The sequence below is a fragment of the Mercenaria mercenaria genome, chromosome 9, assembly GCF_021730395.1.
Source record: "Mercenaria mercenaria strain notata chromosome 9, MADL_Memer_1, whole genome shotgun sequence".
Lineage (NCBI taxonomy): Eukaryota > Metazoa > Mollusca > Bivalvia > Venerida > Veneridae > Mercenaria > Mercenaria mercenaria.
This window is the reverse complement of record NC_069369.1, coordinates 36,687,729-36,698,724: the sequence shown is the minus strand read 5'-3', so window position 1 is coordinate 36,698,724 and position 10,996 is coordinate 36,687,729. Positions and strand designations below refer to the sequence as shown.

At 33.8% G+C, this 10,996-nt stretch overlaps 1 protein-coding gene across 3 annotated transcripts in view; it reads right to left on the bottom strand.

Annotated features, from left to right (window-relative positions):
- Nucleotides 1–1,206: 1,206 nt before the first annotated feature.
- Nucleotides 1,207–10,996, bottom strand: part of LOC123546970 (olfactory receptor 8B12-like) — an 83,620-nt gene continuing 73,830 nt past the window's right edge. For all 3 annotated transcript variants that reach the window (XM_053551226.1, XM_045333668.2, XM_045333666.2), the window contains exon 2: nt 1,207–3,376. In XM_053551226.1, coding sequence (XP_053407201.1) covers nt 1,313–2,482 — 1,170 coding nt within the window. In that variant the 5' untranslated portion in view covers nt 2,483–3,376 and the 3' untranslated portion in view covers nt 1,207–1,312. The remainder of the gene's footprint in view (nt 3,377–10,996) is intronic.

Genomic DNA, 10,996 nt, shown 5'->3' with positions numbered 1-10,996 from the left:
GACATATTTATGCAATTATTTTTATAAAAGCGCTTTTATTATGTAACTAATGTATAGCGTATGCCTACCGTATTTGCAATAACCTCAAAAAGGAAACGCTCGGAGAAGCGGAAAATGACTCGTCTATAGGGTTCGTTCAGGATTTTAGATCAAGGAATGGAATGTTATTGAATAAATGCCTACTTTTTTCTGTCAAGCGGCGTTATGGCATGTGAAAATGTAAGTCATGTCTAACGTTTGCTTGGTGAGAATGGGTATCCGACTTGCAACTGAACTTCGGATAAAACTTCACTTGGTAGCAAATTAAAATTATTCATTCATGTTCAGCAGAACAGAGAGATCAGGTACAAAACACAAGGTTAGCCTTTGTTTTTTCCGCTTTTATTTTATAATATTTGGGATTTTAAAGACCTATTTCAATGCAGTATGTGTGTAATTTGCAGGGCGTATTAATTTTTAAATGCATGGCAGACACATATCTAGTTGGTGGTAAATTTTGATAAATAAAACATTAGGGTACTGTCTTATAAATCTAAATTTATTGAGTTCGTCTACGAAAAAATAAAAGTCTCGGCTAGAGCCTCGACTTTTATATTTTCTTCGACTCACTTAATTTTATAATACATTAACCTAATATTTTCTATATCTACACACCAACATAAGGAAGAAGATATTTTCTTCCTAACACAATTGAACATTTTAAGTCAAAATTTAGTGGTAATAAACCTGAACTGGAAACCAGTCTCAAAACATTTCGAATAAAATGAGTTAGTTACTATGACTTTTTGCAATACTGTCGCTTATCGCCTCCTCTGTACACGAAACTAATTGCACCACTTTTTCATATTCTTAATACTACATTCAGGGAGGTTAACATGAAGGAAAATAATACAATAGCATTATTTTAATGAACTGGACAATGTTCTACGAAATATCACAGTAAGCAATCAATGGAATGCAACATCGGAAAAAGCATAAAATCAAAACTAAACTTTTCTGTTGAAGTTTCATTTGACAAATTTTGAATAAATATCAGATCTCATTACTTTTCATTGCAATGTCGTTTTTAGAGTATACTATGTTTTTATCATGCATTCGTGTCATTTAATGCTAAATCATGTAGTGCATTATCTTGGCATATAACATCTTATTACCTTATAAAAACACTTAGCAACGTACTCGTATCTTTTCATGTACATTATCTTGAAATATAACATCTAATTACTTCAGGGAAACACTGTTTAACACTTTTGTGTCGTTTCTTTCTAAAATACGGAGTGCATTGTCTTGGATGTTTATTTAATAAAAACACTTAGCAACGAAAAATTGTTCGGACTAATTTGAAACATCGGTTCCGGAAATACCTGTCCATTTTAGTGTACAAAAATGGATTGATAATGCTGTGAATGAAATATAAACGGAAGGAAACAGAAAAGAAGAAGAATTGTGTTGGTGAAAGCCTGGTTTGGTCAATCCATGACAGACACATATAGAAGGCGTACGTTACTATAAACACCACTGTCACCACAAATAATAACTTAATTTTGCTTGGAATGTTAGGAGAACACACATGACACCCTGGTTTCATCGAGCTTGAGTGCTCGCCTCTGTTTAATTTTGGTTTAAGATCGTTAAGTTGTATCGTGCCATGCTTGCATTCTCGTATTTTCATAACAGTCATCACAGCGTGACCAATACGAGCGTAAAGAATGATCATGATAATGCTGATAGAAGTTTGTGCTGCACATAATGCAGTTCTATAAATGTATCTTGAAGGGTTATTCTCATAGAATGGTTCCGTTTCGCATAGGAAAACTTTTATGTCATAGCCATTGAAATCCGTCATTGTTGACTCTGTTATACCACAAAGAATCGCCGCAGGTATAGACGTCACGACAGCTAAAAATAGCATCAAAATACATAGTCTTGATGCGAAACTAAAGGAATATTTCTGAAGTTTTGCAAAGAACAATGGGTGGCACGTCATAATGTAGCGATCTGCTGCTATAAGTGTCAGGCAATATGACGCAGACGAAGCTGCAAACACGTTGAAAAAGCATTTTGTTTTACACAACGCCCTTTCTGTAAAGTTAAAGTAACTTATATGTTTAACCATCTCCGCTGGTATCAATGTAAGACACGTGATGAAGTCAATAAATGCAAGTGTTAACACATAATACCGGAATTTCTGGTCTTTAAACTTTTTACCACATCCATACACGATGAAAACTAAAATATTTCCGATTATACCAATGACACCAAAACACCCAAGGATGATGGTAAACGGAAGCAAAGCCGCTGCGTACCTGGCGTTCAACTGTTCAAGCGTTTCTGTAATTAACGTTCCATTCACACTAACGTTATACGTACTAACATTTGGGTTATCCATTATGAAACTGTTAGTATAATTTAAAATTTCCTCAAACAATTTCGAGGTTGTGATATTTCTAATGATTGAATATTCATGTATATTCTTACTCATGTTGATAAAAGATGTTTTGCTTTTCTATTTCTTTCATATAAAACATTTCTTATTCATAACAGTAGTCAAACTACACTGTCGTTAATATAAAGCAAACTGCAGACCAATTCTAGACACCACGTCGGAACATTGATATTAGGTAGTCGTGCGTTTGAATAAAAAATTAATAAAACGTAATTGGAAGTTTCCATTAAGCCGATCAATTAATTGATCCCTTCTTTAAAATAATGTAATAAAGAAAAAACTGGCTTAATTTCCTCGTTATTGGAACACAACAAACAATTGTGACAAATGTGTTTCTCTGGGATATGTCTTGTATAATTCCGCGCAGAATAAAAGAGTATTGTTTCCCTTTCGATTGATGCTATGTCCTTTAAATATGATATATAACTGAACCTGAACACCATAAATAGGCCAGCTAGATATATTTGTTTTCGGAGTTTTCCATGAACTGTTGTATCATTACCAAAATTGCATGTTCTTACCACACCATACAATAGAAAACAATGTTAATTTTAAAATCCTCATCGTTAAGCCTCATCGAAAAGAATACACTGTTAATGCTAACATCCATACTATTAAATGAAACAATAAAATACCACGTCAATCGCAGCTATCGTATCATTATCACGCTCTTTATTTGCAGAATTACAATGATCCATTTCTCAACTGTTAATGTCCGTCACACATAGTATCCATATTCGTCATTTATATACAGCTTATTGCAAGTCTGGATCAGGCGTACACAGCGTCTCTCTTATTGTGTTCAACATCATTTTATATCCATCACTCCCATGGTATCAATGCACTCCTAATGTATATATATATACAACTTTGTTTGAGTATGTGTCAGGCATTCATAACTTCAATTTGAATGGGAATTTCTTGTATTACCTGCAATGAGAAAAAATATATTATTTTATAACAAAATAACACGATTGTTTTTCGTATGAATCACTGTAAAATCTTTGTCCTTCGTAGTTTTATTTTTTAGCGAAACTGAGTTCGCTTTAGCCATAACTGACACTAAAAAACAATTTCGACTCTTGCATTAATGGACTGTGAAGTTATGAAAAATCGTCAATATCAATTTTATTATCTCCCTTCTGAGTAGTTCGTTATTTACTGTCAGTTTTCAAAAGTATTTCCCTTAGGATAGGAATAACACGAGAAAATGCATCAAAACCATCTTCTAATTGCTGTGCACTTTAAAATGTCACTAGCATTAATCTTGTGATGTTTTGTTAATTAGACGATACTTAGTTGAAAATGCCAGGCATGACAACGTACTTAAAAAAACAAACTGTTAACCTTTTTGGTTATTTCTCCAACACAGCATTTACAGAAAATTTGTCACTTTATTAATTAACAAAATAGTAGCAGAATATGATATTATAGTTTCCCGAAATTTGGAATCATTTCGAACGGAAGATAATGTCATCCATATGTACAAAAAAGTACAAAAATGAGAACTGACAACCTTCCAACTTCCAATATTGAGATTAAGCAATAACAGTATATCGACCAAATGTGCTACGTCAAATGATTTAATATGGACCATTCCATAAGAGAACCCGTATTAGTGTCACAATATAACTTTTGCATTATATACCACTTATCCAGCCAAGACAAAGCAAATTCTACGATTACATGTTTCTGACAAATTTCCATTCTCTTTGCTAAATAGTTTGCCATTATATCGCTTTATCGCTATATCGCTTTATAACAGTGCCAATGCTCAAGTTAAATAAGCACCCCATAACGTGGTATTTTTAAAGTACATTGTAAGTTATTCTAAGATGAAAAATCCATGTATATTTTCGTTTAAACATAGCAATATTGACAACACTTCGAGTGCTGTACTACAATTGATCTACTATTGTTAATAAAAGACTTTTCAGAATCCGGATGATCTAACGAAACGGTGTTACACTTAATTCACACACACTGCGTACAGAATAATTGACTAGCTGTCTTATTTAACCCTGTCAAAACACGGCTACCTGTTGACGTCACGTCGACCTATATTTAGCGCCACACATGCACCTCGAAATAGTACGTCCCCATTTCATCTACTTGTGTACACGAAAGACGTAAGAATCAAAATAATATATGGCAGAACCATGTTTTAATATCACTCAACAATACGAATCAGTTATACGCCACGTGTATAATCAAATCGGGCTATGCCCTCATGAAATGATTCCAAAGGCGTATAACCTCTTCGCATTGTTTGATATATATATATCACGAAATGATCGTCTTATTGTGGGTCACATTTGTGCCGAGTTATATTAAAATTCCTTTAAGGAGTGTTGAGTTACAGACCGGACAGAAAAAAACCCTATTGGCCTTTGACCTCCAAGTGTGACCTTGACCTATTGGCCTTTTACCTCCAAGTGTGACCTTGACCTTTCAGCTAAGGGTCCTGGTTTTGCATGACACGTTGGAATATGTGTGCCAACTGATATTTATATCCTGTTTTGCATGACAAAGTTATGGACGGGACAGGAAAAAACACCATCAAACTTTGACCTCCAAGTATGACCTGGACCTTTAAGTTAGGGTTTCAGTTGTTGCGCAAGACACTTTGTCTGATAAAGAAGAATATTTATGCCAAGTAATATTGTAATTCCTTGATGAATTACTGAGTTCTGGATCGGACACGAAACACACTCTGTTCATGCCATGTTAACATTTGACTGTCAAGTGTGACCTGGACCTTTGAGATAGGAGTAGTCTGAAAGTTGTGCATGACACATTGTCTTATTATGGGGTACATTTGTTCCAAGTAACATTAAAATCCTTTCATGAATAGCAGAGTTATGGACCGGACAGGAAAAAAGCGCTGTTTACCTTTGATCTCAAAGGGTGACCTTGACCTTTGAGCTAGGGGTCCGGTTTTTGCGTATGACACGTTGTCTGATCAGATCATGGGGAACATTTTTGCCAAGTAATATTAAAATCCCTTGTTGAATGACAGAGTTATAGACCGGACATAAAATTGCGGACGGACGGACGGACGCAATGACGGAACGACAGAATCACGAAATGACGGACTGACGGACGGAAAAGCGCAATCCTATAGTCCCCGAAACTGGGTTTCAACCAGTAGGGGACTAATAAAGATTAGTAAATTAGTAAAGTCTGTAAATCAATTTGTAAAACTGTTACATTGAAAACATGTAAAATTGAAAGATATTCAGTGAAATATTACCCAAATCATATGACATTAAATTAAATCTGTAAGGTGATGAATTTGAACCTGTATGATTGATATATGTTTACCCAGAGATAATGAAATGTACAGCAAATCACGGGCTAAAGTGGAGAAAAACCATACGGGGACATTTAATGGATTCCGTAATCTGAAAGGACCAGAAAATATAACAACACCGAGTCGAGATATTGGAACAAATTTTACGGCGGAGACGTAAATGTACGTGTGTCACGCAACGTTCGGGAATACAAACGATCGGTCTAAAATGCCATCTATTTTGTAACATGACTATTGTTGGGTTTCGTTTATTGTACTGTCTTTTATCAATCAATGTCATTGCTGGTGAGAAAAATAACGTATTTCTATAAATATTTATGTCCATTAGACTTCTAAATATACAATACTTTATTTGGTATATACCAGTATAATAACATATGTAGACTTGAAAATAAAAACGGGTGAAACAATACTCTTAGATATCATCGAACCCAGAGAATGAGGAAAACGAAATATTCAAACAACATTATGTGCCATGTAAAAATGCCATTATTTTAAAATAAAGGTATTTAAACCCTGATATACTTTTAACACAATCATTCGAATCTTAGATATGGCGAAAATTACTTGCATTTTCAGTTTAACCATCCAGTACTGCCAATGCTAAAGAGGAATTTTCATCTGACTGTCCTTGTCTTTTTGTTTTCTATTACATATATTAACTCACGTCCATTAAATGTTATTCAAGAAATGAAACACGGCACTGCGACCCATATGTACGCTTCCAGCGGAGGGTTTCGAAGCAGGGCCGAGTTCTTTACTACATTGTCTGTCTACCAGGTCCATAAACTATATAATTATCATTCGAGATGTTATTTGTTATTTGTTTATACTGAGTGAAGAATCATTTATTAGTTTTCAATGTGTTTGATGGCATTTTAGACATTTCTTCTTGTTCGAGACGATTGTTAAGAAACCCGAGCAACAGAAGTCATGCGTTAGAAGAAAATAGCCACAAAATTACATGCTGACACAGGTCTGTGATTAATTATCACAGGTAAAATGACTGTTACAAATTGAAAAGACTTCATTCCTATGATCTTTTAATTAAATGGTTGATTGTGCTAACGTTATGTAATGCGAAAGGGTATAATTTTTTTATCAAATTATTGAAATAAAATGAAATGGCTTAGATATTAACTATATAGGATTGGTGTGCCTTTAAAACGACACATTAAAGAAATTTAAGGAGATTCATGAAATGTGATTTAACATTTTTGATCAGAAACTTTGAATAAATGACACTTGAGTTTGAAAAGCAAATCGGTTGTCATAATGATACATTTTCTTTTAATGATCCAATGATTCTACGGGCACAATTTCTTCGAACAAAAATCGAGTTTACCTTTAAACTTTCAGATTGATCTATCCAAGTGACTGTCACAAATATTCTATAAAACTTTACCCAAATATAAAATATAAAATAACTCTTTCATTAACAATATTTCCTGCTTCGATAAATTCACTAACAAATGTTATCTTCGGCCTTATCACTGAAGCACAGGTACGGCTATGAGACACTCTCCAATAGTGCCTATCATTCCTGTCAGTCTGCCTACGTATCATTCAAATATTACGAGGGCATAATTCCAATGTAGAAACTTGGATCAATCTGCTCTGATGGATATATGATTCACAAGTCATATTGGGAAAAAAGGAAATGTATCGTGTCTTTTATTGGAATACGTAACACAGTCCACATTATTTACAACAAGCAACAAATATAATTTGCAACGTTTTATGCTTGATTAAGAAATTTCGTGTTCGGTAATAAAAAAAACTGTCGTTTAACAGCCAATATTTTCGATTTTTTTACATGAAGATAATAATTGACAAATGTTACTTCTATTATTATAGTCTGAAATCATTTTATCTTAAATATTTGATCTGATTGGTAACGCACATTCATCAAACAGATGCTTCATTTCAATTAAAATGTTATCAATATCTTTTTTCTTCTTCAATATAATATTATATATGAGCCGTGCCATGGGAAAACCAACATAGTGGCTTTGCGACCAGCATGGATCCAGACCAGCCTGCGCATCCGCGCAGTCTGGTCAGGATCCATGCTGTTCGCTTTCAAAGCCTATTGCAATTAAAGAAACCGTTAGCGAACAACAATGGATCCTGATCAGACTGCGCGTATGCGCAGGCTGGTCTGGATCCATGCTGGTCGCAAAGCCACTATGTTGGTTTTCCCATGGTACGGCTCATATTAATTTTATTTCTATCTTAGTCCAGACATTATCTGTGTATTAGACGACACAAAGTAAATCCATTATATGAAATAAAAGCATAAGAATGAGCGACACAAAAACTCACCTTAATGACGTATTTTCATAGCAAGTTCTTTTCATATCAAATGGATTCCTTCGAACGAAAATGTTCAATGTCCAACTTTTAACTATTTCATGAAGAATTGGCACTTATACAGTTAATGAGACTCCTATAAAACATTTCAATTGAAAGATAGAGTGTCTCCACGTGACTGGCCTATACATTTTTCCTTACTGCACTCAACTAGAAAATGTCACACATATTTTTCTGGATCAACTTCCATAATAATTCCATTTATCAAAGCATGAGGACCATTAGGGTAATTAATATTATGGTATATACTCCAAACTGTTATTCAAAACGTATCATTCTACCTACAGTACACTGCAGAATTTTGCATTTGATTGTTTGTGAAACATCTATTGTGCGAAATGTAGCACAATACTTATTCCTCTGTGCTCGTAATAAGAAATATCGCAGTTGTCGTCAGAATAATTCTACGGAAATCTAGTTATTTCTTCATTTCAAAATGTCTCCTGATTTTATCGCGAAACTAATTTTATACGCAACACTTTCATCATTCTCGCATATCAGAGGTCAACCATGGTTCCCGTCTCGTGATTTTGACGAACATCTGATGGATGAGAATGCACTTTCATACATTTACATAAAACTTGATGGTTGATACAATTCCTAGTTCCTAGGTGAACATGTATATTTTCACATTATTCTCTTACACTTTTAGTAGATGTAATGATTTACTGTAATTTAGAATAAGCAAATGTGTATATGTAATTACTGTTGATCACATGCTGTTTTCAAGGTACACAGTGAACGGTATCCATTTTTACAGTAAAAAATCCTTTTTGGAAAACGGAGACGATGTATACAAATATATTCAATATCTATTAATAAAAACACTGGTTTTCGTCTACATTTAATTAAATAAAAACTTTAAAAAGTCATATGAAAAATTATTAACTGAAGTTTAGTCGTGCACCTTGCATTTTTATGAGCTATTTAATGGTTATCAAATTCCAAATACATAACATTTTGTTACAGAATCATTAACTCAAAATACATTTAACTACAGCCTTACATCTTATATTTGAAACATTACCAGTGTCTCACAAGTTCTGTCTAAAGCTTAATTATTTTCTGAATATAACAAATTTCCGACCTCTGGATTGGATAAAAACAACGATCAATGAAAAATAAATGCGAGTAGAAATTGCTACAATATTTAGACTCATTGAATTTTATGATATATCTGTCCTGTCAAGAACATTGTACAGTTTAGCATGTTTTAAAACAGTTTCTTATTGATTTTCTAAATCTTGTGCTCATAAGGTATACACTAGTAAGTAAATTGATGGTTTTAGCATGCCTTGAAATATTTTTTTATATTTTTTTACTAAAAAGAAATGTGTTGTCTATGTGGACATAGATAAACCTTTTCAACACTTTCTACATAAAACAACCATGGCAAATCAGCTCTTCTTATTTTCTGCTTTTCTCCCACGAAACACCCTTCTATCTACATGTCTGTAATTTTTCCTTTTCTGTACAATATGCTAGTTCATACATAACTCCCCCTGTATAATGTATTTGCGATACAAATCCATGAAGTAGCAATCAGCTTTTGCCCATTACGGTTATGAATTTCGTTTGAACCTAAATGTCACTTTATTATAACTTGTATTACTGCTGCAGATTAGATTGCAAGATAAATCTAGACTGAATGAGAAACATGTCCGTATTATTAAAATAAGAATATGTTTTTTTATCCTGCAACTGATGCTCTTTATAAAATTCTCCATAACATTTTTAAGGAAGATGCTTAAATGTCAAACCTATATTGTAATAAGTTATCAAGGAATAATTACAAAGTGGCATTTATTGTCCCCCGCCCCCACCTCCAATACCTACTACGGTGATGTCTCAAAGGAGGAAATGTCTGGGTTTTTTCTACTGCATCATTCCGTAGAAAACCCACCCACTATATGACAACGGAGATGATTACGTAGGTGCATACTGATTTTTAAAGTTGGCTTAAAAGTTCTTTCCTGTTGTTTTCAGGTGCATACAACATACGGAGAATTTGGTTATGAAATGAGTTTTATATTCTATAAATAGGAACTTTCTTATGCTGTTCAGTTATGTTGTTTGTTGATGTCGATAGATACATTTAAAAAGTATATATATTTTGGCCTGCGTAATTTCGGCTTAATCCCTACGGTTTCAAATCTGAAAGCGTCGCCGTTTGAAGTCCTGACATTTTTAGTTAGAAATGATGTACGTTATGAAACATTTTAGTAGGAACATGAAAATTAGGGACATGGAAAAGTTACACACTGCACGGTTGAATATACCAAGTCAATCATTCAGGCCTCGTGGAAATGTATTGTTTTAAAAAGGTTAAACGTTGGTGGTATATAACTTTAAACAGTTTGCAAGTTCTTAAAAATAACTGTAAGATATCTATTCGTTTAAAAGTAAACCTAAATGTTAGAATAGGAACGAACTTTCAAACACCCTATATATAGGTGTGTAAAACATGTATATAATGACCGTGCTTTAGAGAGTGAAAATGTGGTCTGTTTATCTAAAGCTTAAACACTGACAATCTTAAACACTGACAATGTTTTAAGATGGAAACGAAACTAATACTGGTAGAGCAAGTACTAGCGGTTATAAGTACAGGTCTGACTTATCGCGATTATATGATATGGGGGAGAATATCGAGTATAACGTCAAGATAAATGTTTGCAGTAGTGCATCAAAATCTTCCGCGTTTGTGTTCTTTTACATTTCATATTGCATTGAACAGCTCAAACTTGTGTCATTTGCCCACTGAAAAGTTTACTTATATTAGCCATAAAAGAAGGCATGCCATTCATATCTAACAAAAACACTGATCTTCATGTCAGTATCGGTGTAGCTGCGATTAACGGAGT